This window comes from Moschus berezovskii, chromosome 1 (assembly GCF_049115385.1).
Source record: "Moschus berezovskii isolate FMDL1 chromosome 1, NW_MosBer_1.0, whole genome shotgun sequence".
Lineage (NCBI taxonomy): Eukaryota > Metazoa > Chordata > Mammalia > Artiodactyla > Moschidae > Moschus > Moschus berezovskii.
In genome coordinates, this window is record NC_142460.1 from 92636313 (window position 1) to 92663814 (window position 27502).

The 27502-nt window shown below is 39.6% G+C and overlaps 1 protein-coding gene and 1 pseudogene across 8 annotated transcripts in view; one reads left to right on the forward strand and one right to left on the reverse strand.

Moving 5' to 3' along the window:
• Positions 1–1110: 1110 nt before the first annotated feature.
• On the forward strand, positions 1111–3411 carry LOC148778770 (small ribosomal subunit protein uS14 pseudogene; annotated as a pseudogene).
• A 4498-nt stretch (positions 3412–7909) lies between these two features.
• RNF168 (ring finger protein 168) overlaps positions 7910–27502 on the reverse strand; it is a 29822-nt gene continuing 10229 nt past the window's right edge. For 5 of the 8 annotated variants that reach the window (XM_088837880.1, XM_055403318.2, XM_055403163.2 and 2 more), the window contains 6 exons: positions 24826–24906; positions 21664–21839; positions 18696–18817; positions 16903–16984; positions 13282–14191; positions 7910–10602 (listed from right to left, as the gene is read on the reverse strand). In XM_088837880.1, the coding sequence (XP_088694006.1) occupies positions 10481–10602; positions 13282–14191; positions 16903–16984; positions 18696–18817; positions 21664–21839; positions 24826–24906 (1493 nt within the window). In that variant the 3' untranslated portion in view covers positions 7910–10480. Of the gene's footprint in view, positions 14192–16902; positions 16985–18695; positions 18818–21663; positions 21840–24825; positions 24907–27502 lie in introns of all 8 variants that reach the window. The other 3 variants (XR_016037806.1, XM_055403395.2, XM_055403473.2) reach the window with 3 other exon arrangements.

The window sequence follows — 27502 nt, forward strand, 5'->3', positions numbered from 1 at the left end:
AATACTGCATCCATTTTAGGAGTACTGTTTAATGAGTTTTCAAGATATTTGAACATTTACATGACTTAGTATCTGGTATGTTTCCTAGTGTAGCTAACAGTACCAGTCAGTGGCCTGGCAAGAAATAGATAGCCAGTTAAACACTGGATAATTTGAGAAGAGGGATTATTTGTGGTGTAGGGAAGGCACAAGATGGTTCCGTGTAGCAATGCCAGACAGCTGTTCCCACTCCATTTGCAGGGCAGAAGAGGAAGCAGCCACCAGAGCCCAGGAAAAGAGGCTCTGGTGCGAGGGTGACGGTGTAGAGGGTGCACCCTCACAGAAACTATGACTTTCAGTTGAGAGGCATGGCCCGCCAAACTGTGGCGATCCTGCAGATCAGTCAAGGAGATATATGGTTCAGTCATATTCTCCCTTCTCTGATTTCTTGCTAGGGCTCCCCTCAGCATAATTCAACTAGGCATCAGAGGGCCAGGGAGCCCCCTGGTTTAGTCCTTAGAGCTGACAGTCCTCCTGGGGCATTCCCAGGACAAGGGTGAAAAAAAAGGGTGATCAAAAGATACTTGTTACACTGCTTAGTGAATCTAAAGTAGCAAGACTTCTTGTTTTGAGGATGGTGAATGTAGAGAAGCAGTTCCTCAGCCCATGCCATAGGACCCATATTAATTAACTTGATGCATAATAACATAACCCTAGTGTCTTGATATGACACACCTATATTATCTCAGCCAGGAACTTGGTCATGGCTGTGTTTTCTGCTAGGGTCTCACCAGGCTGCAGTCAATGTGTTGCTGCTGCTGCTGCTAAGTCGCTTCAGTCGTGTCCAACTCTGTGCGACCCCATAGACGGCAGCCCAGCAGGCTCCCCCGTCCCTGGGATTCTCCAGGCAAGAACACTGGAGTGGGTTGCCATTTCCTTCTCCAATGCGTGAAAGTGAAGTCGCTCAGTTGTATCCGACTCCTTGTGACCCCATGGACTGCAGCCTACCAGGCTCCCCCGTCCATGGGATTTTCCAGGCAAGAGTACTGGAGTGGGGGTGCCATTGCCTTCTCCGTCAATGTGTTGGCCAGGGCTAATTCTCGTTTGGAGGCTCCACTGGGGAAAGGATCCACTCCCCTGCTTGCGTGGTTGTTGGCAGCTTTCAGTTTCTTGCAGCTGTGATACAGAGAACTTGAGATTTTTTGCTGGCTTTTGGAGGGAGGGTGCCCTCAGCTCCTGGAGCCCATTCACAGTTCCCTGCCACGTGAGGCATGGCCTCAAACACTTTTTTTTTTTTTAACCAGAATAATCAACCTGGGAAGTCAAAAAGGTGCAAAGGGGAAGAATGAGAAGTACCAAGGGGTCCCAGAAGTAGCAGATCTCAGAAAAACATCAGCAAGTGTTCATCTGTAGAAGGTGAGGGCCCATTCTGAGTTGGAAGCCCTATGAGTGGATTCCAGAACAAATAGAGAAGGGCAAAGGCAAGAGCGCTGGAGGGGGTGGCAGGGGGAAGTGGAGAGGAAAGGTCAAAAAATTACATTGGCTCAGTGGTGGCAGACTTAAGAGAGGGAATCCCTTTAGAAAGCAGAGGCAGTATTTCTTGGTAGCAGCTGCTGGTGAGGAAGGAAAGGAAGGAACTGAAAGGGGTAAGAGACTGCCAGAATGAGATTCTAGAGTTGATATGGAAAAATAAGAGTAGCTGGAATATTGTGAGAGAAAAAAGGAGCCATGGGAGGTGCCTTACTCTATCATAAAACTTCAGTGACTAAAATAATGTGCTATCAAGGCATGAGTGGATAGCATGCCTGTGGAACAAAACAGGAAATCTGGATATAGACTCATGTGTATGGAAACTTAGCTTATAAGCAAGTTCTCAGATTAGTGGCAATAATGGTTTTTTAAATATGGTGTTGGGGAAGTTGAATAGAGAGTGAAAAAAAATAATAAAGTTGGACAGTACTTACTCCCTACACCAGGTTAAACATCAAATGAGTCAAATATTGAAATGTAAAAAATGAAACTATATAACATATACATGTATTGAGGGGAAAAGGTAACTTTTATAGTATGAAGAAAATTCTTTCAACAACAAAAAAATCAATCCACTTTTTCAAATGTCTGAAAAATTAAACTATCTGAAAGTCAAAAACTTTAGCATGGCCAAAAAAAAAAAAAGCCTTATAATTAAAGTCAAATGATAAATGGCAAACTGGTGTCAAAATAAAAGACCTGGGAATTCTCTGGCAGTCCGGTGGTTAGTACATACCTGTGCCACAGTGGTCAGGTGATCAGCATTGCTTGAAGCAAATAGGGAAGTGTGATGGTGATGTCTGTGCAGGAAGTGTTTACTGGCCTGAGACCACTGATGATTAAAGCTGACTTTCAAAGCATGAGGCTGTTACTGATTGGTTGGTTTTCAGATATGTATTCAATGAACCAAATTGTCATTGATTGATTAGACAGGTTTATAACCGGTTCTGGTGGTTACTTATTACCATCACTATCAAACAATCAATCTTTTCCTACGTGTGTGGGGGGGACATATTTCTATAGGGAAATTTTTTGTAACTAATTACTAAGAAAAGGTCAATTTTCCTAATTACATTAAGAGCCCATAGGAATTGAGAAGAAAGTCTAACAAACCAATAGAAAAAATAAGCAAAAAATGCAAACAGAAAATAAATACAAATGGTCTTGGAACACCGAGGAAAAAAAACCCCTCCCTTTTGCCTCCTTGCAGCCGAGAAAGCAACATGGGTCACCAGCAGCTCTACTGGAGCCATCCTAGAAAATTCAGCCAGGGTTCTCGCTCTTGCAGGGTCTACTCAAACCGGCACTGTCTGATCTGGAAATACGGCCTCAATATGTGCCGTCAGTGTTTCTGCCAGTGTGCGAAGGACATTGGCTTCATTAAGTTGGACTAACTGAACTTCCTTAAATGGATCATCCAGCACATCTACCTTAACAATACTAGCTCTTTGTATATAAAATACAAGTGTTAAAAACTTAAAAAAAAAACAACCCTCAATCTCACTTAAAATAAATGTTTCCTATAGCAACTGCTGTCAAGACTCTGGAGAAAAACACAAACCACATTCTGTAAAATTAAACTGTCAAAATAACTTTTGACATTTAGAGGCAATTTAATGCAGAAGCCACTAAATTTGTTTAATTTTTTAAAAAATATTTTTAAAAATTTTATTAAGTATAGCTAATTTATAATGTGGTGTTAGATTCAGATGTACAGAACAGTAATATATATACTTTTTCAAGTTCTTTCCCCATATAGTTTATTATAAAATATTGAGTAGAGTTCCCTGTGCTATATAGTAGGTCCTTGTTGCTTGCCTATTTTATATAGAGTAGTGTGTGTATGTGTGTTAACCCCAGCCTCTAATTTATCCTTCTGCCCAAGAAGTCACTAAATTTGGAATAAATGTTTCAGTATAAAATATGTAATGCATGAATTATTTTTTTAAGCCAAAAGAGGCATGATTGTGTTTCAGCTCCCATGGTAGCTTATGCAAAATTAAAATGACCACTTCTTTCCAACCAGAGACCTGAGTCTTAGGTAATTAGACCTCTTCTCTACTTTTTGGTGTGTGACCTACTTATCAGCAGCAAAAAAAAAAAAAAAAAAAAAAAAACTTTAAAAAATAAACTAAATTCATGTAATTTTTAGCTTTATACAAGTAAAAGCTTTAAGTGTAAGTTTTCTAATCATTTTCCTATGGAATCAAGTATATTTTTTCTTTACAATGTGCTTTTCCAAACAATCGTTTTTGAGATCCTGAGATTTTTGAATCGTTTTCAAGTCAGTGAACTTGGAATGCAGTTGCATAAACTATAGCACTTCAAGCTCTTTGGAAGTAGATTCTCTCACATTAAAAGCTAATTGATTTAGTATTATTACAGTGCCTCTTGCTAAGATTATTACATAATTCTTGTCATCTAATTTTATTTTTTGCAGTCTAGAATTACTCTGGAGAGTTACTTCATTATGATCTATTTCAATTATTGAAATGCCCTCCTTTAAATCTTATCCTGGTGTTCTATTATTTCTAGGATATTCTCATAAGAGCTATAGAAATTTAGTGATGATGTCTGATGGCCTTAATTTTCTGTAGAGGAAAGTTCAGAGAGGGGTTCTTGGTATTCCTGTGGGTGAAGAATTAGAAAGCTTTTAGGGACTCAGGACAGTGGTGGCTTCAGGTGATTGTTAGTCTGTGTGTAACAGGTGGCACAGAGAAACCTTACTCTCTGATCATCAATTCTGGTTGAGATGGGGACATTCAAGTATAATCAGAGCAATAGGTACTGAACAACTGGCAGGGCTTTCTACAGGTGCTTGGGAAGTTTCTCCAGTTTACTTCCATACATTTTTTTTTTTTTAATATCTGCAGCCCCATTTTATTTTATTTTTAAATTTTATATTGAAGTACAGCTGATTTTGGGTTTCCCAGGTGGCTTAATGGTAAAGAATCCGGCTGTCAATGCAGAAGACATGGGTTCGATCCACAGGGTTGCAAATTCCATAGGGCTGCAAAAAGTTGGACACGATTGAAGAAACTTAGCATGCATGCAGGCAAACATGGCCAGGTTCAGGACATGCGAGCCCCAAATATGGCCCCTGGGCACATGAAGTGTTTTTGACCAAAAGCATTTGAGAAACAGTGGGTCCGGGAAGGAAGTATCTTGCTGGTGGATTGCTACAACCATTCTCATGAACAAATGGCCATTTCTGATGAACACAAGAAGAATCATAGATGTGGGTAGATGCAGGCTAACTTGCACGATTTGGGGGAGAATTTTAAACTTATCCATAGAGGTTCTGCACCTGATTTATGGTTCATTTTTCAAAATTTTTAGCTTACAACTTGAGAAGGGGTGAGGACAGTCATTTAAGGTGTTTTTGATTTTCTGCACTTTTTTTAAAATGGGTTTTTTTTTTGGCCACATGGCTTGCATGATCTTAGTTTCCTGTTGTTGTTCGGTCACTAAGTCGTATCCAACTCTTTGAGACCCCATGGACTGGAGCACACTAGGCTTCCCTGTCCTTCACTATCTCCCAGAGTTTGCCCAAACTCATGTCCGTTGAGTCTGTGATGCCATCCAACCATCTCATCTTCTGTTGCATCCTTCTCCTCCTGCCCTCAATCTTTCCCAGCATTGAGGTCTTTTCCAATGAGTTGGCTCTTCGCATCAGGTGGCCAAAGTATTGGAGCTTCAGCTTCGGCATCAGTCCTTCCAATGAATATTCAAGTTGATTTCCTTTAGGATTGACTGGTTTGATCTCCTTGCTGTCCAAGCAATTCTCAGAAGACTGTCAGGTTTGTCACAGCTTTCCTTCCAAGGAGCAAGCATCTAGGGATCAAACCTGTGCCCCCTGCAGAAGCTCAGAGTCCTAACCACTGGACCTCCAGGGAACTCCTCATTTTTTGTACTTTCACATCTACAAATAGATTTCTTGAATTTGTAGACGATGCGACAGCCACTGTAGATCATTAGGTGGACCTGTGTACGTCTCTGTACACCTGTGGGACTGGGAATCAGAGAGGGACTTCTTTAACTGTTTTTTTTTTTTTTTTGGCTCTGCTTTATCCTACTGAGAATTAGGAATGCTGGATATATTATAAAAACCTGGCTCGGAGAAACAGTGAAACCGGTATGAAGGACTTGGGGTTTGGAACTTGGAGGTGGATGTGAGGAGATAATCACTACATGCTGCTGCTGCTACTGCTGCTGTCACTTCAGTCGTGTCCGACTCTGTGCGACCCCACAGACGGAAGCCCACCAGGCTCCCCCGTCCCTGGGATTCTCCAGGCAAGAACACTGGAGTGGGTTGCCATTTCCTTCTCCATACTTCCATACATTTTTAATGAGGTTTTACCTCTCCTTGGCCTTTGTGTATAAGCATTATTTCCTATACATATTACTCTATCTTGTCAGGATAGCTTTCCAATTTCTTGCCTTAGAGATTTGAAGACGTTCTTGTCCCAGAACCCATTAAAGGAAAACTCTGTTGTGCTTGTTTTCCCTCCTCTTATTGCTTCTCTCCTGCCTGTTTTCTCAAGCCTGTCATTCCAGACTCTCCTGGGATATTAAAAAACACCATTTCCAGGGACTTCCCTGGCAGTCCAGTGGGTGAGGTTCCAAGCGATCCCACGTGCTGCCAGGCTGAAGAAACAAAAATCAAAAAAACCCCAACCCCACTTTTCCAGACTACTTCACCAACAAGCTTCCTATTAAGTTCTATTGACATAGAACAAAAGACTGGTTCCAAATAGGAAAAGGAGTACGTCAAGGTTGTATATTGTCACCCTGCTTATTTAACTTATATGCAGAGTACATCATGAGGAACGCTGGGCTGGAAGAAGCACAAGCTGGAATCAAGATTGCTGGGAGAAATATCAATGACCTCAGATATGCAGATGACACCACCCTTATGGCAGAAAGTGAAGAGGAACTCAAAAGCCTCTTGATGAAAGTGAAAGAGGAGAGTGAAAAAGTTGGCTTAAAGCTCAACATTCAGAAAACGAAGATCATGGCATCTGGTCCCATCACTTCATGGCAAATAGATGGGGAAACAGTGGAAACAGTGCCAGACTTTATTTTTTGGGGCTCCAAAATCACTGCAGATGGTGACTGCAGCCATGAAATTAAAAGACGCTTACTCCTTGGAAGGAAAGTTATGACCAACCTAGATAGCATATTAAAAAGCAGAGACATTACTTTGCCAACCAAGGTCCGTCTAGTCAAGGCTATGGTTTTTCCCGTGGTCATGTATGGATGTGAGAGTTGGACTGTGAAGAAAGCTGAGAGCCGAAGAATTGATGCTTTTGAACTGTGGTGCTGGAGGACTCTTGAGAGTCCCTTGGACTGCAAGGAGATCCAATCAGTCCATTCTAAAGGAGATCAATCCTGGGTGTTCATTGGAAGGACTGATGCTAAAGCTGAAACTCCAATACTTTGGCCACCTCATGCGAAGAGTTGACTTACTGGAAAAGACTCTGATGCTGGGAAGGATTGGGGGTGAGAGAAGGGGACGACAGAGAATGAGATGGCTGGATGGCATCACCGACTCTATGGACATGAGTTTGAGTGAACTTTGGGAGTTGGTGATGGACAGGGAGGCCTGGCGTGCTGTGATTCATGGGGTCGCAAAGAGTTGGACATGACTGAACGACTGAACTGAAGAGGTACTAGGAGGAAAAGGAAGAAGGGACATTTCTTTGCTGTTCCTCTCAGTGTTGGCAGTTGATCCCAGCTTCCAAATGCCTTCAACTCCTCTAGAACCCTTTCAGAGCCCCAGCAGTAGCTGGGAGGTGTTTCTCAAAAATCTGAACACCAACTCTGCAGGCTCCACTTTCCCACACATCCTGAGCACCTACATTCTAGTAACCAGAATTTTTTCCATGTGTTTCCCAGCTTTGAGGGTGGTAGCCACTTCTCACAGTGATCATTTTTGGGTTATCTGTGTTCCCTTTTGTTCCAACACCTGTCTAACCATTTTTCTATACTGCATACCCTGTTCAAGTATCTATTACAGTTTTCTTCTTCAGTGGACTGCAATCAATAAACCCAGTATAACCTACATCTGTCTAGTATAAACTGACCAGAGAGTGGGATTCTAATCCTGCAGTAAAAAACAGCCAAACCTTTTTATGGGTTTTAAGAGATGAAGAGGAATGATACAAATGATGGATAAACTCAATTTATGATCCCCAACTGAGTGAACCTGAACTAGTTTCACAGGCAGAGCCTAGGTGCAGCAGCCTGGGACCACAGAAGCCAAGTTGAAGAGAAATGTAAAGTGAAATGTAAAGTAAGAGAAGGAAGGGTCCTCTCAGTTGAATTCAGGGTCCATGTTGCTCCAAGTCCTGCCACAAGGCAATTTACATTGAAGGGTTAAAAAAAAAAAAAGACAAAATTTAAAGTAATGATTATTTATTAAGATCTTTACACAGGAATCAAGTTATGAGTAAACATACAGTAGAGGCTCACCTGGCCATTGCAGTTTGTTTGACACACCTTTATGCATACCAAATATATAGAACTTGTATAGGAATTTGAAGAAGCCACAAGATATTTGAGGAATGGTTTCCTCTGAGGCTAAAGTCACTTGTGATCTGGGAGCTGTAACACAGGGAAACTCATGGTCGGGGGTCTCTTGGGACACAGAGCTAAAAATATATCCGGTAGAAGAGAGGTGAGTAGTGTTCATGAGTAGACAGAAGGCAACTGCACTTTACTGGGTGCTACACATGGGCACTTACAGTACACAAAGTCACTGGATAAGTGACTCCCAAAAGTGGGATTAGATGGAGTAGTGGGACTGGAGGAGAGCCAGGAGAGACACTAACATTTAAGGTTCTTTGTTGAGTCAGGGCCTGTGCCAGCTGCTCTATTACTTCCCTTAATTCTCCATAGCAACTCTTGGTTACGTTGATTCCTGTTTACAAATTAAGAGAGATTAAGTAGCTTGCCTAAGGTCATAAGGTAGAGACCAAGTTAAGGACATTATTTTCTTCCCTCCTGCACCATACACCCCTTCTTCTGGTGGTCCAAAATTCACGCACAAATTACTAATCCCATAGTTCAGTTCCTTATATGCGAACTAAGGAATCTAAGAGCTATTTAAATATTTATCTTTCTTTCTTTGGCTACACCAGGTCTTGGTTGTAGCACACAGGCTCTTGGAGAGCATGAGATCTTTCAGCTGTGGTAATGTGAACTTAGTTGCAGCATGCAGGATCTAGTCCCCTGACCAGGGATCAAACCCTGGCGCCCTGCATTGGGAACACGGAGTCTTAGCCACTGAACCACCAGATAAGTCCCTCTAAGAGTCTGTTTAAAGCCATTCACAGGTCCTACAAGAATCACAGAGTGCAGATTTGGCTCCTGGGATTTAGTTTGCAGACTTCTGTGCTGGGGGGCTTTCAGTTGAGGCTTCTGGTGTGTTCAACAAGCTTCCTTCCCCTGGTAGGTCCTGAATTCTGTTGTCTCATCCGCAGTGTGAGCCTAATGACAACTCCTCTCTGCTTTTCAGAGGTTTTCAGCCTTTTAGCTGCTGCTCTTAACAGTTTCAAAATTGTAGTTATCTTGATGAGAAAGTGGAACTTGTGTTTGATGAACTTCCAAGTCTCTAAAAACTCCAGCTTCATGAGCTGGCCAAGAGTTCTGCCAGTAGAGCAGACCTGTTCACCAGCAGAAGTCCTCATTCTCATTCTGCATTCAGAATAGGCACATGCTACAAGTGGAAGAGGGGTTGCAAACATCAGTTCACCTCTCACGTCTCCCCTCTCTAGAATCTTAGCCCCTAACTTAGCCCTCATTGTTTCAGTAGCTTTCTGATGTTTTTAAGTAGAAAATTTTATACTTTTATCTGGCTCTTCTCATTGTCTTCAGCAGGACTGCAGGTCTACAGCATTGCTACCTGAAAAGCATAAGCTTTGCTTCTCAGATAATTTAAAAATAGTAGATTAAAGCTAAATATATTCATTCACAATGCTATTTGCGAAAACTCAAGTTACTTTTTTTTTGCACTGAAAAATCTTCCTAAATTATGACTCTTAGAATTTAAAGGCAAAAAAGGACTGTCTACAGTGGTATAGGCTTAGATGCATAAATATCCTTAATCTTATAATATTTCAGTTTTGAGTAGATGATACATTCAACATGATTGAAAATTCAAAAAGTATAAAAACATATAAACTCATTCTTCCACTTCTGTCTCCCAGCCACCCAGTTTCTTTCCATGCTGGCAATACTGTTTTTCTTTCAGTCATTTCAGTCGCTCAGTCGTGTCCGACTCTTTGCGACCCCATAAACCACAGCACACCAGGCCTCCCTGTCCATCACCAACTCGCGGGGTCCAGCCAAACCCATGTCCATCGAGTCAAAGATGCCATCCAACCATCTCATCCTCTGTTGTCCCCTTCTCCTCCTGCCCTCAATCTTTCCCAGCATCTGGGTCTTTTCCAATGAGTCAGCTCTTCACATCAGGTGGCCAAAGTATTGGAGTTTCAGCTTCAACATCAGTCCTTCCAATGAACACCCAGGATTGATCTCCCTTAGGATGGACTGGCTGGATCTCCTTGCAGTCCAAGGGACTCTCAAGAGTCCTCCAGCACCACAGTTCAAAAGCATCAATTCTTCGGCGCTCAGCTTTCTTTATAGTCCAACTCTCACATCCATACATGACCACTGGAAAAACCATAGCCTTGACTAGACAGACCTTTGTTGGCAAAGTGATGTCTCTGCTTTTTAATATGCTCTCTAGGTTGGTCATAACTTTCCTTCCAAGAAGTAAGCGTCTTTTAATTTCATGGCTGCAGTGACCATCTGCAGTGATTTTGGAGCCCCCAAAAATAAAGTCAGCCACTGTTTCCCCATCTATTTGCCATGAAGTGATGGGACAGGATGCCATGATCTTAGTTTTCTGAATATTGAGCTTCAAGCTAACTTTTGACTCTCCTCTTTCACTTTCATTAAGAGGCTCTTAGTTATTCACTTTCTGCCATAAGGGTGGTGTCATCTGCATATCTGAGGTTCTTGATATTTTCCCGGCAATCTTGATTCCAGCTTGTGCTTCCTCCAGCCCAGCGTTTCTCATGATGTACTCTGCATATAAGTTAAATAAGCAGGGTGACCATATACAGCCTTGACGTACTCCTTTTCCTATTTGCAACTATTCCATGTCCAGTTCTAACTTGCTTCCTGACCTGCATAGGTTTCTCAATTCTCTTCTTTGGATAAATAGTTGCACACTATTCTACACTTGTCTTTTTTGTTTATTCTATATCTTATAGTGCTTTTCATATCAGTAAAGTGGGTTTTTTGTTTAACTGTTGTATAGTATTCCATTTTACCATCATTTATTGCCTCTTGATATGCTTAAGGTTGTTTCTAACTTGTTATTACAAATAATACCATACAAAAATCTTTTGTGCATGCCATTCTACATATATGTGAAAACAGTAAGGAATTACTAGAGGTAAATTGCCAAGGTTACCTCTCCAGGGCTTTAAAATTTTCTATTCATATCAAGCAACATATAAGAGTGCCTATTTCCTTACACTTTTGCCAAGACTAGGAAAAAAACAAACCAAAACCTGTACACAGATAAAAACAAAACCAAAAAAGCACCTTTATCTTTACTAATGAAGGATGGAAAAACATATGAGCATTGGTGTAAGTGATATTATGAATGTTTTCACACATTCAAGGGCCATTTACATTTCCTTTCCTGGGAACTGTTTCTTGGGAACATAAACTTTTCTAATTTTTCTTTTGAGTTCTTAGTCTTTTTCTTAATGTACTGGCAGACACTTTATAAAAAGAAATTAGCTTTTTGTGGTGAACTGTATCTACTTTTTCCTTAGTCTTCCACGTCTTCCAATTTTCCTTTATGGTAGTTTTTACACAGAACTTATTTTCATGTTTTAATTTTTAACTGTGATAAAACATATAGTCCATTTTAGTTTTTAATGATTATTTTAATTTTCATATTCTCAGCCTCTGCACAGTTCTAGCACTCCTTGAGAAATTAAACACTCTCATATCCCTTTCATAAAAATGGAAGGAAAAGTATCAATACATTCTAATGACACAAAATATTTACTAGTTTCTCACAAAGAAGGATACATGGTAGGAGTATCAGAAAGACTGAGAAGTTAAAATATGTGTTAAAACCAATTTTAGTCAGGAAGACTTTTCACAGACAAATAAGTGGTTATATATGTAAATCCTAAATACATTATACTATTTTTCTTCCTTTTTGGTCATGGGCTATTCCAGGAAGATTTAACTGCGTAACTTTTATTTGAGGAATCCCTAAAATGTAAAGCAAAATTGGTCTTAAAAAATATTGGTTTGATGAAAACATTTTAGTCTACTTTAGACAAATTTGGTTAGTTTCTAAGTACACTTCATTTCAGCACAATCATTACTCAGGAGACAATCATTTTTGAGAAAGGGCAAACTAAATTTTAAGTTAGCATCAGGATTCTACCCATAATTAATCAATATTGAAGGAGATGCCATCATTATACAGATTACAGAATTTTGATTACAAAATTTTGAGGAAAAAAAAATTAATGTCCAAAAGCACTGATAAGCTTAAGCTACAATTATTAACTCTAGGACATTTTATTATGTTATTACCTTAATAGGATGGTTAACTAGACATTCATCAGAAATGCTGTTAAACCTGTTATTTGCTCAAAGTTGTTCATACTACTGAAACAAAAGATCTCTAAGTTAAATTTCATAAAATTAAATTGCTGCCTTCTTATTTAACTTTCGGGGGTAAGACAGGGCAAAACCCAAGTACCATACTTTCTATTTTTGTCCATAAAGACAAATAAGTCAGTATGATAACCTAAGGAAATAAACACATGGTTAGTCAGGTTCAACAATATAGGATACTGTGACATAACTTTACATTTTTTTCCTCTGGAATAGCAGATAGTACAGTGTGTAAAACTATAAAATCTAAATGTTACTTGTGTCATTCAGCAAAGAAATGACGAGGAAGAACACTGGGCCAGACTACACCTGCTACTCCATTCTAGATCCAGTCGTCTGATCATCCCACACTGTCCATCTACCCCCCTAGCCTCATCCCAAGACAAGCTCCTTTGCATCAAGAGTCTAGTTTTCTTTGTCAACTAAGTCCTAATTTTCCAGAAAACCCCGATTTTTCTGATTTCACACTGATCCCAACCCATTTTAAGTCAAAGAAAATATTGTAATACTTAAAGTAATTAAAACGGAGATGGAGATTAGTGTTATGGAAGATGTATGTCAAGTGCTTTGCAAATATATGGGAAAAGTGCAAGAAAACAGCTTTTAAACCCTGCCTGGATCCCTTAGCTACTTGGTACTAATGTTGCTTTGATTAGTAGTCAGGACAAAAAGGGGCTCAAAGGCCATAAAATATGCATTCTGGGGGAAATGCATGGAACTGAAGATTTCCTGGGAGTTGGCAAATGCAATTTTATATCCGTAAAGACTGTCAACCTATACTTAGTACATCATAGTTATCGAAAAAGGAAAGGAGTGGGACTCTTGCTTACAACTGAGTCCGACAGAAACACATTTGTATATGTGTTTCGTAATCACATGGTCCTTTAGTTAGAGACAATGAGTGTGTCCACAGAGCAGAGCTAATGAAAAATTTATAAAGAACCTATGATAGAAAGCTTCACAACCCAGCCTTACTGGATTATAAAATATTCTTACTCAAGCATTACTTTGTGAATCTCTGAAACATCTGAAAAATACTTTTCTGTGACTTACTAGGCTGTAGGGAATGAGCAGTTTTAGGTACATTACAATTATCTCTAGTAGAATTTGCTATCTTTCTTCCATTAACCGAACATTTCAACTGGATCTTAAAAGAAGGTTGCCGATGGTTTTCATTTTTTGAGTTTGTCCGAGGTTTTGGCTGCTCTAGCTCAGTTTGTCTTTTGGAATTTCTGTCTCTGGAATTCTTTCTCTGTCCATTTAGTAATTTGTCTGGAGGTGAGGACACATTCCGTAACTGATATCCATCTGGGGATCCTTTTTGCCGGCCTGGCCTCATTTGCTCTTGATCCACCTCTTTCTGAAGTTGTAATGCTAATAACCTGTCCTGCTTTTCTTGCTTATGTCTCTCAAAAAGTAGATGTTCCAAATCTATCAGTTTTTGGGTAAAGCTGATTTCTGTTTCCTCTTGGTCTGAGGCGACTTTGGGGAACGTTTTTCTTCTTTTTGCAGAAAAGCATGGCTCTCTGATTGCTTCAGACAAAGGTTCTAGGTTTCTTCTTTTGGAGGTATCTTTATTGATCGGTAGGTGAGACTCTTCATTTTCTGTCTCAACCGTGTTGTTTCTAAGGAACTGTGTCATATCTGATACAGTGCACCCACTCTCTGTTTCACCACAAGGTTCAGTGGCAGCATCTCCAGAGTAGGGAACTCTGGCTTTAGGTTCCTCAAGACTTATGACACATAACCCTTTTTCATGATTGCTTGGTCCTGTTTCAACTTTTGCTTCAAGACACCATTCTCCACCACTGGTACATAACTGAGGCATAGGTGACTCCACTGAAGATTTTGCACCTTGTTCCTGAACTGCAAGGCATATTTGAGGAGAAAGTGTTGGCATATCTTCCTCAAAGTCTGTGTCTTGCCATGTAGGGCTCTTCACATCACTGTTGTCATCAGTTTCCTGTAGAAAACAGAAAAAGATTGAATGAACCAAGGGAAACCATCAAGTTATAACATATAAGTCTTATTACACTGACACCAAAACTGAGTTGTCACTATATACTATAATTACCTGATTATTACTACTAATCAGATATATTAGTTCTTAATAGTATTTTTATTCTGTGTGCCAACTTAAGGTATTTCTTCATTTTCACTCCCATGAAAACCTACAGCTCAAAACCCACAAGCCAGTTTTACGTATGGCCAGGAGTTGGCACCATGACTTGACCTCTCATCTTATAAATTTCCTCTAACCTAGGGACTTTTAATCCCTTTTTGTGTCACAAACCCTCCTCCTTCTGGCATTTTTGTGAAGCTGACAGACCTCTTCTGAGAATAATATTTTAAAACATAAAAGTAAATACATAGGGATCAATTTATATTGCAACATAATCATTAAAATCTTATGATATAATAATGCATATCATTAATACATTAAATAATAAGATCTAGTGACAAGTCTCGGAGAAGGCAATGGCAAGCTACTCCAGTACTATTGCCTAGAAAATCCCATGGATGGAGGAGCCTGGTAGGCTGTAGTCCATGGGGTCGCTAAGGGTTGGACACGACTGAGCGACTTCACCTTCACTTTTTACTTTCACACATTGGAGAAGGAAATGGCAACCCACTCCAGTGTTCTTGCCTGGAGAATCCCAGGGACGGGGGAGCCTGGTGGGCTTCCGTCTATGGGGTCACACAGAGTCGGACACGACTGAAGTGACTTAGCAGCAGCAGCAGCAGTGACAAGTCTAATAATTTCTAACACTGAAGGAGGGATGAATATAAATGTTTCAAAATATCTGCAACAAATGTAATATGTTATTGGTGAAAAGACACATGTACTGTTGACAGTATTATGGCTTGCAGCTTATATTCATGACTAAAGGAAACACTAAAATGAGAGCTCAGGCGGAAGATAAACCTTTTCTTCTATCCAGGTTCATATTTACTCTATGGATTCTACCCACAGACCTTAGGTTAAGAACCCTTGCTTTAGCCAATATAATTCTTCTCACTTACAGGTCTTGCGTAAGTTAAGATCTAGGATTAGTTTTGACCATGGGAAAGCCTTAAGAAAGGTTTCAATGAGAATTTGATTCAAAACAAAAATTATTTCTTGTTCAAAATCTTATCTCTGTTCTTTTACCTACTTTGCTTCGCACTTATTGTACTTCATAACATTTCTTGAAAACCAATGTAGTCTGGGTTGGACAAATTCTAAGTTGCCTACCACGTTTTGCTGTGAGTATTAATATCAGGATAGGGGGGAAAAATCCCAGCCTTCAATGCCTCTTTCCCTCAATCTTTTTTTTTTTTTCCTCATCAATCTTTAGTCCCAGCATAAGCCAGACTATCTGGACTTGAATTTCTCTCTATGACCTCTACCTAAGAGACTCTTTGTGGCTCAGCTGGTAAAGAATCTGCCTGCAATGTGGGAGGCCTGGGTTAAATCCCTGGGTTGGGAAGATCCTCTGGAGAAGGGAATGGCTATCCACTCCAGTATTCTGGCCTGGAGAATTCCATGGACTGTACAGTGTATGGGGTCACAAAGAGTTGGACACAGCTGAGTGACTTTCACAGGACTCTGAGCAATTCTCTCGCCTCTGCATGCCTTGGTTTTCTCAATTATAATTGGACACAGGGATACCTTACAGAATTGGTGGTTGTGATGAAAACTAAAGAAAATACATACATTTTGGGGCACATAAATGTCCATTAAGTGTTAGGTACTATAAAACCACCTACCTGAATTGAAAAAAGTTTATGAACCTATTAACAAAACTTTGGTTAACAAAACTTTTATGTAGGACATTGATCTTGGTGTCAGCTCACTTTTTCTAGTGCTATTTTCCTGGAAATATGATAGAGGTGGAATGTCACTTGTGTTACTAGGCCTCACAGCTTATGATAAAAATGACCTTTATTGTTGAACTGCATCTGTACCAGGAGACCTAGGAGGGATCTTTAACCCCCTACAGGAAGCCAAAGTTCAGGACTTTGGTAAATGACTTACAATTCTTTGACTGGCTGTGTTCCTTACCAGGACCTCTGGAAGCTATACCCATGAGTCATTACAGTAAATAATTGACTCTTATGGGGCATGGGACTTCTAAATCTTCGTGGTGACTACACTCCTCTGCATGGTCTCACTTCGAGGCCATCACTTAGGAGCTCTGAAGTGAGGATTCTTGCTGAACAGATGTGCCTGATGCTGCCTTACTAGCACGCTTTATTTCCCATTCTGTTATCTTTTAAGTGAAGCTGGTACCAGGGGTAGCCTATTTAGTTTTGTGAGTCTGATGATCTAGGTCAGGGATCTACAAAGTTTGCCCATGGACAAAATTCAACCTACTGTCTGTTCTTGTAAACAGTTTAACTGGAACAAAAACAAGCTCATTTGTTTACATTTTATTCTGGATGCTTCCACGTGAAAACAAATCACTGAGTAGTTGTGAATAGAGACCACCTGGGCCACAAAGCCTAAAATATTTACTATCTGGCTTTTTAGAGAAAAAATATGACTCCTAGCTTAGGTGAGACTCAGACGATTAAGAAGGTGTAATCCATTTACTACGGTGACTTTAAAAAAAAGTTAGGAAACTACAAGTATTAACGATCTATAGCATTAATAAACTTGCCAAGCCAAGAGTATCTTTAGCATCCACAAACCTTAGACATGAAGTTTTTTCTGTCTTCCTGTACAACTTCAGACTGTGATGCTGACCCAAGTTGAGATTTAGGTGATAAATACCTTTAGAAAAAAGAGTTTGAAGTCAATTACACTTCAATAAAATATATATATATTAATAAAAAAAAGTTTGCCAAAATTTAAATGCTTTGAAACACAAGTGGCATGTATCCAATGAAATAAAGCCAGATTAGCTATTTATGCTGAAAGTTGTCTGGCTTGCTACTTGGCTGATTTCTCAGAAAAAGTATTATTTTATCTCCCTGTCTCTGGTATTTTGGTCTAGCTCTGGAACAAACCTTAAAAGTCCCAAGTATTGATATTTTAGTGAAAAACAGGAGAAAAGGAAGCAAAAGTCAAATCTAAATTATTCCTTAATTTGCAAAAGAATCTAAATAGGTACGTCCTGGCATCAAAACAACCAAAGACTGTATAGTCTTTTCCAAAGTAATGGAAATGACATTTTAAATCAGGAGAAAGAATATGTTATGTTTCTTTTTAATGACAGAAATTCTACATTTTTTATCTCTGAAAAGGTCCATGATCAGATTCTTTACCATTTTGGTATAGAGATTTTATTACATACAAATTTATATCAACTATCTGCTTAGAGACATAAAAGATTTATCAATATGTTAGCAAAAGAGTACATCTCTAAGCATCAGTTTATTCTTGTATTTCTGATAAATTTTTATGTTTATATATTTCAAAGTATATATTTAGATTCATGAAGGTTTATGACAGTTATATCCTTTATGTGTGTGCATGCTAAGTTGCTTCTCAAACCCATGTCCAACTCTTTGCAACCCTATGGACTATAGCCTGTCAGGCTCCTGTGTCCTAGGGATTCTCCAGGCAAGAATACTGGAGTGGGTTGCAATTTCCTTCTCCAGGGGATCTTCCTGACCCAAGGATCAAGACTGTCCCTTTTTATGTCTCCTGCATTGGCTGGTGGGTTCTTTTACCAATAGCACCACCTGGGAAGCCCCCTCTATCCTTTATGCAGAATAATATTATATCAATTTGAAATATCCCTGCTTTTCTCTTGATTTCTACTTCACATAATATCAGCATTAACAATATTGATGCTACATGTCTGCTTTTTCTCTTAAAAGCAACCAGCTCTTTTAACACTGCCCTCTCCCTATAAATCTTCATCTCCCTGTCCCAAATTTCCACCATCTCAAATCCTAAATTTCTATGAATTTTGGAAGGGGGTAAATGACCTGCACATATTTATCTAGTTGAACCAAAAGCCCTTACATGTTTTTGAAGTCTACATTGTAGTTGATAAACTTCTTCGACTATGAATTACTATGGGAAAGCTTATCAACTCATCTTGCTGCTAAGAGGGACACCGTGGGGCAACTAAATTCACTCCACTGTTGACTATCTGACTCATGTTTTTTGTACAGTAGGGAAGAAATGTAATATATAAACTCGGAAAAACAGAGTGGGGTAAGATCTAGATGCCAAACTGCAAACTCTTTCAATGAGGATGACCTTTTATTGGACTAGTTTTTTTTTTCATTTGAATATAAACCAAGAGAAGAAGGAATCAACTGACTGATTTTGAGAAAATGGGACCAACATGGAAATCCTGAGCAGTCAAGATAAAAAAAGCCTTCACATCTCTCTTCATGCTAGCCAGGAATCTAAGCTATGTGAGCAACTCTCTTATTTTAACTTTACATCAATCTCAGACCATCTAGAGGGTTTTCATGCAGAGCTGATGGGCCAAATTTTGATACAGCAGTAGTCCATATTCACTTACTTCTGAATATCTCCAGTGTTTGTTTGTTTGTTCTTACTTTTCTTTTGTGATTTGGTTGTGACTGGATCAGATTTTCTGGAATTCAAAGGCGAAGCCAAAACACTTCCCTCACAGAAATTGTTCTTCGACAACAGAAAAAGCGTAAAACAATTTTAAAATAAGATAAGCTATTAATTAATTCAGAATCCACAATAGAAGTTTTTAGGAATTATGCTCATTATGCTTAACTTCTATATATCCTGTGAAATAATACTGACCATGCAAAAACTAGTATAAACAAGATTAAGTTTATCTAAGTTGGTCTAAATTGCATTATTACCCTACGTTAGATAAATACAAAGAGCATGATGATACTAATCTCATTAATTGATCATTTTAAAATTTTTATAATGAATAATTTCATATATATATATAACTACTTTAATCTACAGGGGAAAATTGAAAAAGCTGGGGCTATACCTGAAATAATAATTTGGGAATTTAAGGGCATACCAATAAATAGCATGAATATTTACTTCCTATCTCATGACAGACCCATAAGTTTCCTACTATGTCACTGGAAAAATTAACATACTTGGTGGTGGTTGACATTTGGCCTTGAGCCACCAAACGTTTATTCTAAAATATCAATAGATCTGCTCTTATAATCCCATGTGAAAACAAGAATTAGAACAATAATTCTTGAAAGACAAAGTTGACCCCAGGGTTTCCTCTTTGATATATTTTCTTTCTTATCCCATTTGTTATTCTATTGGTCTTTTTTTTGGCCTTGCTGCTCAGCTAGTAGGATCTTAGTTCCCCAATCAAGGATTGAATCCAGGGCCATGGCAGTGAAAGTGCTGAGTTATAACCATTGAACTTCCAGAGAAGTTCCATGGTCTATGTCTTTAACTTAATTTCTCAATTGTGTAAAGTTCTGAAGCTATTCCACCTAAATTTTAAAAGGAAATATAATTTTAAAAAGGGTGTACATTCTAAAACTCAGTTATATTATGAATGGCAAGCCTCTCAAAAAATGGGGGAAAAAAATCAATTGTGGATATACTTCACTTTGGTAAGTATATTTTAAGATATCTGTTGTTTGAAAGCAGAATTGTTTTCAGAGGCTCTCAAACCTGCACACACATCCCCAGAGGGGAGTGGTATTCCCTAAATCCCATCCCCAGAGATTTTTTTTTTTTTAAAAAGGGCCCTTTGTCTTTTAACCTGGCTTTGTGGACACATTACATGCCCATGAGATGTATAGGAGAGGAAGTAAAAGGGACTGACAGAGACTGACCACCCATATAGACCGAGGGGGGCTGTTTTGTCTTAAATATTCCTTTGACTACACTGCAGCCAAAAAAGGGAAAAAAGTGAAAAAGTGAAGTCGCTCAGTCGTGTCCAACTCTTTGCGACCCCATGGACAGTAGCCTACCAGGTTCCTCCATCCATGGGATTTTCCAGGCAAGAGTACTAGAGTGGGTTGCCATTTCCTTCTCCAGAGATTTTGTATTTTAAAAGAACTTCAAGTGATTCTGCCAGGTCCTTTCAAATCGCTGGGTCTCACTGTATCCTTTGGTCTTACAGTATGTGTTCTATCATCTTTCCCTTAATTCATTGTCCCCTAGGCAGTAATTTTTCACCATGGCAAGATAACAAAATTCAGGTTTAATATGTTATGTAAGAATTTAGGGACTTCCCTTGTGGTCCAGTGTTTAAGACTCCATGCTTCCATGCATGGGGCATGGGTTCAATCCCTGACTGGGGTAACTAAGATCCTACAAGCTGTGTAGCATGGACAAAAAAGAATTTAATGTGCTTCACTTTCAAAGAGTGATTGGCATCCATACAATGGAATATTTTACCACTATTACAAAAGGATTATAGACTATACGTAGCAATATGAAAAGTCTCTTATGAAATATCAAGTGAGAAAGGTCAGGAAACAGTTTCTTATGAGGCTAAATCTCTTCCTGACCCTTGATGTTGGAACAAGTCAAGTGATTTGCTTTATTAAATGGCAGGTAAACTATCATGATGTTTAAACAGAAGTGTCAAGAGGAGCATCAAGAGTCACTGCATGGTTGGCTTTTATTCTCTTTCCTCTTCTGTAAGAATGGCACGGCAGAAAGAGGACTCCCTCTTCACATGGAACACCACCAAATCAGTTGACATGAATCGTGAGCAAGTCATAAATGTGGATGGTTGAAAGCCTCTGAGATATGGGGATCACTTGTTACCTCTGCAATGCTGACTGATGCCATTTCCCATTTACATGTAAAATGATAAAGGAGAAGTTTGTGAACATAAAATACTAAATAAGCCTACATTCAAAAGAAAAAAAAAAGGTCAGGGAGAAAAAAAAACCCAGTGTGATTCATATGTCATGTTTAGGTGAAAAAAAAAGTTATAAGAAAGAAACCATTAATAGTGCTAACCTTTGGGGAAAGACCCTGATGTAATGGAATTAAGAATAGGAGTGGAGAAGTGGGAGGGGGAAATGGAGTTTTCATTTTCCACTGAACAGCTTCCTACATAACTGAATTTACTTATAAAAAATAAAAGTTTTTTATAGAATACTTGGGGGACTGCCCCAACAGTCCAGTGGTTAAGACTCTGCTTTCCAATTAGGGAGTATGGGTTCGATTCCTGGTCGGGGAGTTAAGATTCCACAAGACTCATGGCAAAAAAACAAAACATGAAAATAACAGAAGCAAAACTGTAACAAATTCAATAAAGACTTTAAAAATGATCTACATTAAAAAAAAATCTTAAAAAACAAAAAAAAAATCCCCAAACAAACCAAGAAAGCCACATACTTGGATTAGAGCAAATATGTAACAATATGCCAAAAAAGTTTTGTTTTAGGTAGAACAAGTATGTCAGAAATAGTTTCAGTTATGGTGACTGCTTCCTCTTTAGACTGTTCAAAATCAAACATAGCAATAGAAACAGAAATACTTCAGAGTTCTCTCTTGAAACTTACAATATCAAGACTTAGTCTTCTTGCCAGTTCTTCATCACTTTTCAGTTGTTCTTCCATTTCTCTGTGCCTTTTTTCTGCCTGTCTCTTTTCCTCCTCTTCCTCCTCTGCCAGTAATCTCTGAATGTATTCTTCACTGGCTTTGTTTTCTTCTTCCTCACAGGCTCGCCGCTCTGCCTCTACCTTAAAGATGATTAATAAAGAACAATCCTTCTCTGAACTTTTGAGTACACTTGCAATATTTCTTAAGAATAGTAAAAAAAAAAAAGATAACCAACAACAAATTGGCAGGAATTAAAATCCCTCAAATGAAGGTCAAACCTGGAGAGGCGATTTGCTATAAAGTAGTTCAGGAAGTCTCCTTTAGGAAGACTTCCCCAGTCGGTCCAATGAAACCGTGATCAAAGCCTCATCCCTCCTTGTTTCGGCCCTTATCACAGTTTCTATTACACTATAATACAGTTTTGTAAGTCTTCCTAGGGGATACTTTTCCTTAGGTAATAGAAGGTCACGTTCCGACTAACTTTGGCATAGGTTTCTGAACCAAACACTAGCAAGGGAATGGAATGATAAAAACTGAATTAAACTAATCAGGGTCTCTCCCTGAAGTTGGGATGAATCTCCAAACATGGTGGGCAGGGGTGCAGTAGTTGCTGAAAAAACAACAATGGTCATTGTATGATCTACAGATGAGGAAAGACACAGAAAAACTTTAAAAGATCAGTAAGTGATCTAACTTTCTTAGCTCAGTAAGTGGCAGAGTGGAGACTCAAACTCAGCTTTCTGGACTAAGACCATGCTTGTGGGCATTTAAACTATACTTCCTGAAAGAAATTATGTTAAGAACTACTTTAGAAATCCAAAGGACCTGACTCGAAAATAAGTCCTTGGTTCAAGTGAAGGAAACCGGAGGAAAGATTTGTTAAGTTTTCTTGCTCTTAAAGAAAAGCCATTGGAAGAGACTGCTGTTTCTTCCTCTGCGTATCATTGTATATGCAGCTGAGGTTCAGAAATGTGCAGTTGTCTTGCTATTAGCCTGAGGATAAAGCCAGGTGACAGAAGTCAGCAAAGAAATGGAACTAGAGCTGTGGATGAAACCAACCCTGAAGTCCCCACTAATCTCTGGAATTCCAATAAATTAGTTTTTTTCACCTGTACCCGAAATCATCCTGATAAAACCTGTTCTCACTACACTGTTGTGAACATTAAATTATTCCTTAAACCCTTACTTAAAGACATTGTTTAGACAATATGCTGACAATTAACTACTCTGATTATTTATTAGCTCTTGTAGAGCTCACATGGTCTAATACAGTAGCCACTAGCTACATGTGGCCATTGAAATGTGACTAGTCCAAATTGAGATGTAGTATAAGTACAAAATACACAGTTGAAGACTAAATAATAATCAATACTTTCTATACTGACTATATAATAAAATATTTTAGATACTATATATAAAAATTAATTTCATGTTTTTTAAAAAATAAAAACGTGGCTAATAGGAAACTTTCAACTGTGTATGAACCCACATCATGTTTCTATTGGACAATATTGCTCTAGACTAATCAGGGTAGGAGGAGTACTAAGGCTCTCCTAGTACTGCTATTGCTACTGCTAAGTCACTTCAGTTGTGTCCGACTCTGTGTGACCCCACAGACAGCAGCCTACCAGGCTCCCCCGTTCCTGGGATTCTCCAGGCAAGAACACTGGAGTGGGTTGCCATTTCCTTCTCCAATGCATGAAAGTGAAAAGGGAAAGTGAAGTTGCTCAGTCGTGTCTGACTCTTAGCGACCCCATGGACTGCAGCCTATCAGGCACCTCCGCCCATGAGATTTTCCAGGCAAGAGTACTGGAGTGAGGTGCTATTGCCTTCTCCGCTCCTAGTATTAGTGAAATCCAAAGACCCCTCTTTTCCTAATTAGGTACTTGACAAAGAAAGTAGACTGAGCACCAAAGGACTGATGCTTTTGAACTGTGGTGCTGGTGAGATTCCTGAGAGTCTCTTGGACAACAAGGAGAGCAAACCAGTCTATCCTAAAGGAAATCAACCCTGAATATTCATTGGAAGGACTAATGCTGAAGCTCCAATATTTTGGCTACCTGATGCAAAGAGCCGACTCACTGAAAAAGACCCTGTTGCTGTGAAAGACTGAAGGCTGGAGAAGGGGATGACAGAGGACAATGGTTGGATGGCATCACTGATTCAATGGACACGAGTTTGAGCAAGCTCCAGAAGATGGTGAAGGACAGGGAAGCCTGGTGTGCTGCAGTCCATGATGTCAGAGTCGGACATGACTGAAAGGCTGAAAAACAACTTCACAATTAGCCCTTTATGCTTTCCTCATCTAAAGGCATTGTTTGTGCCTCTAAAATTCATATACTGAAGCCCTAACTCCTCAATGTGACATTTATAGGTGGGGCCTTCAGGAGGTAACAGGATCATGAGGGTGGAGTCCTCATGAAAGGGACTAGTAGCCTTAGAAGAAGACACAAGAGAGATGATCCATCTCTCCCTCCCTCTCTTTGCCATGTAAGAACACAGTGAGAAGGCAGCTGTTGAGAAGCCAGGAAACAGACCCTTGCCCAACACCATATCCAGAACTGTGAGAAATCAATGTTTGTTGCTTCATTCACCCAGTCTATGGTGTTTCTGAGCCTAAATGGATTTAAGGCACCATAATCTACCACCGTTTTCCCACCCTTTATGCTTAAAACTTCAGGGAAATTTAAAAAATCTCCTTCACACTTAAATGCTTACAGATCACTATCACATAAGACGAGCACCAAACACGTATAAATAAACTAAAGCTAATTTTAACTATTTTGAACACATGTAAAAACTGGAGCTTTGGGATGTCCCTAGAGGTCCAGAGATTAAGACTTTGCCTTCCAAAGCAGAGGGTGAGGGTTTGAGCCCCTGGTCAGGAAGCTAAGATCCCACATGACTTGCAGCCAAAAAGTAAAACATAAAACAGAAACAATATTGTAAATCTTTCAATAAAGACTTTAAAAAATGGTCCACATTAAAAAAAAACAACTGAAGCCTTTATAAACTACATTAAAATCATTAACATTTCAGTATATATTATTATTTATTTATATAGGCACATAAAACTATGCAAAAAACAGCAGAAAATTTTATCAAAAAAGAACATTTACAACCTACCTTGCTTATTTCCTCTTCATATTCTCTTCTTAATTCCCCAGGCTTACTTAATAAGCGGACTGGCTGATAGTCATCAACTGTTTCAGATCAAGAGAGAAAATTATATTATAAGCAATTACAGAATTCTATAGCTAGCTTTCAGCTTCCATTCCGTTGCTCAGTCGTGTCCGACTCTTTGCGACCCCGTGGACTGTAGCCTACCAGGCTTCTCCGTCCATGGGATTCTCCAGGCAAGAATACTGGAGTGGGTTACCATTTCCTTCTCCAGGGGATCTTCCTGACCCAGGGATCGAACCCGGGCCTCCCGCATTGGAGGGAGACGCTTTAAACTCTGAGCCACCAGGGAAGCCCCGAGCTTCCATTCAGTTCAGTTCAGTTCAGTCGCTCAGTCGTGTCCGATTCTCTGCGACCCCATGAATCACAGCACGCCAGGCCTCCCTGTCCATCACCAACTCCCGGAGTTCACTCAAATTCATGTCCATCGAGTCGGTGATGCCATCCAGCCATCTCATTCTCTGTCGTCCCCTTCTCCTCCTGCCCCAATCCTTCCCAGAGTCTCTGTCAAATCCAGGGTTTTGTGTAATTGAAAAAGATAAATAACCGTACGTTGATGGAAATGAAGCAATGCCCCATTCAAAAATTTAATCTTTCTGGCCTTTGTTAAAAAAACTTCAGGGGAAATTGATGACCTTAAAGATTTATATTTATTAATCTGGAGGGATTAATAATTATTAATTATTTGAGTTATGGCTGGATAATGGAGACTATTGAATCGGGGAGTCCCCTTATGGTTAACACACATTAATCACTTTTATAATTAAAAATATATGTCTCAACTGGTCTATTTTCCATATGTAAAGAATATTTATCAGGATAAAACTTTCGAGATATACAATATGAGGCCTTATTTTTTAAACAGTGATTGACAAAGGGTAAATCCAATCAACTGTGTATCTACATATAAATATAGAGATACATTATATAAGCCATATATATAGATACAGTTCAATTCAGTTCAGTCGCTCAGTCGTGTCCGACTCTCCGCGACCCCATGAATCACAGCACGCCAGGCCTCCCTGTCCATTACCAACTCCCGGAGTTCACTCAGACTCATGTCCATCGAGTCGGTGATGCCATCCAGCCATCTCATTCTCTGTCGTCCCCTTCTCCTCCCGCCCCCAACCTTTCCCAGCATCAGAGTCTTTTCCAGTGAGTCACCTTGTCGCATGAGGTGGCCAAAGTATTGGAATTTCAGCTTTAGCATCAGTCCTTCCAGTGAACACCCAGGATTGATCTCCTTTAGAATGGACTGGTTGGATCTCCTTGCAGTCCAAGGGACTCTCAAGAGTCTTCTCCAGCACCACAGTTCAAAAGCATCAGTTCTTCGGCGATCAGCTTTCTTCACAGTCCAACTCTCACATCCATACATGACCAAGGGAAAAACCATAGCCTTGACTAGACGGACCTTTGTTGGCAAAGTGATGTCTCTGCTTTTTAATATACTATCAAGGTTGGTCATAACTTTCCTTCCAAGGAAAGTTACAAGAATACACAGAAGAACTGTACAAAAAAGATCTTCACGACCAAGATAGTCACAATAACGTGATCACTGACCTAAAGCCAGACATCTTGGAATGTGAAGTCAAGTGGGCCTTAGAAAGCATGTCTACAAACAAAGCTAGTGGAGGTGATGGAATTCCAGTAGAGCTATTTCAAATCTTGAAAGATGATACTGTGAAAGTGCTGCACTCAATATGCCAGCAAATTTGGAAAACTCAGCAGTGGCCACAGGACTGGAAAAGGTCAGTCTTCATTCCAATCCCAAAGAAAGGCAATGCCAAAGAATGCTCAAACTACCACACAATTGCACTCATCTCACACGCTAGTAAAGTCATGCTCAAAATTCTCCAAGCCAGGCTTCAGCAATATGTGAACTGTGAACTCCCAGATGTTCAAGCAGGTTTTAGAAAAGGCAGAGGCACCAGAGATCAAATTGCTGGATCATGGAGAAAGCAAGAGAGTTCCAGAAACACATGTATTTCTGCTTCATTGACTATGCCAAAGCCTTTGACTGTGTGGATCACAATAAACTGTGGAACATTCTGAAAGAGATGGGAATACCAGACCACCTGACCTGCCTCGAGAAACCTGTATGCAGGTCAGGAAGCAACAGTCAGAACTGTACATGGAACAACAGACTGGTTCCAAATAGGAAAAGGAGTACGTCAAGGCTGTATATTGTCACCTTGCTTATTTAACTTATATGCAGAATACATCATGAGGAACCCTGGGCTGGAAGAAGCACAAGCTGGAATCAAGATTGCTGGGAGAAATATCAATGACCTCAGATATGCAGATGACACCACCCTTATGGCAGAAAGTGAAGAGAAACTAAAAAGCCTCTTGATGAAAGTGAAAGAGAAGAGTGAAAAGGTTGGCTTGAAGCTCAACATTCAGAAAACAAAGATCATGGCATCTGGTCCCATCACTTCATGGCAAGTAGATGGGGAAACAGTGGAAACAGTATCAGACTTTAATTTTTTTGGCTCCAAAATCACTGCAGATGCTGACTGAAGCCAGGAAATTAAAAGACGCTCACTCCTTGGAAGGAAAGTTATGACCAACCTAGACAGCATATTAAAAAGCAGAGACATTACTTTGCCAACCAAGGTC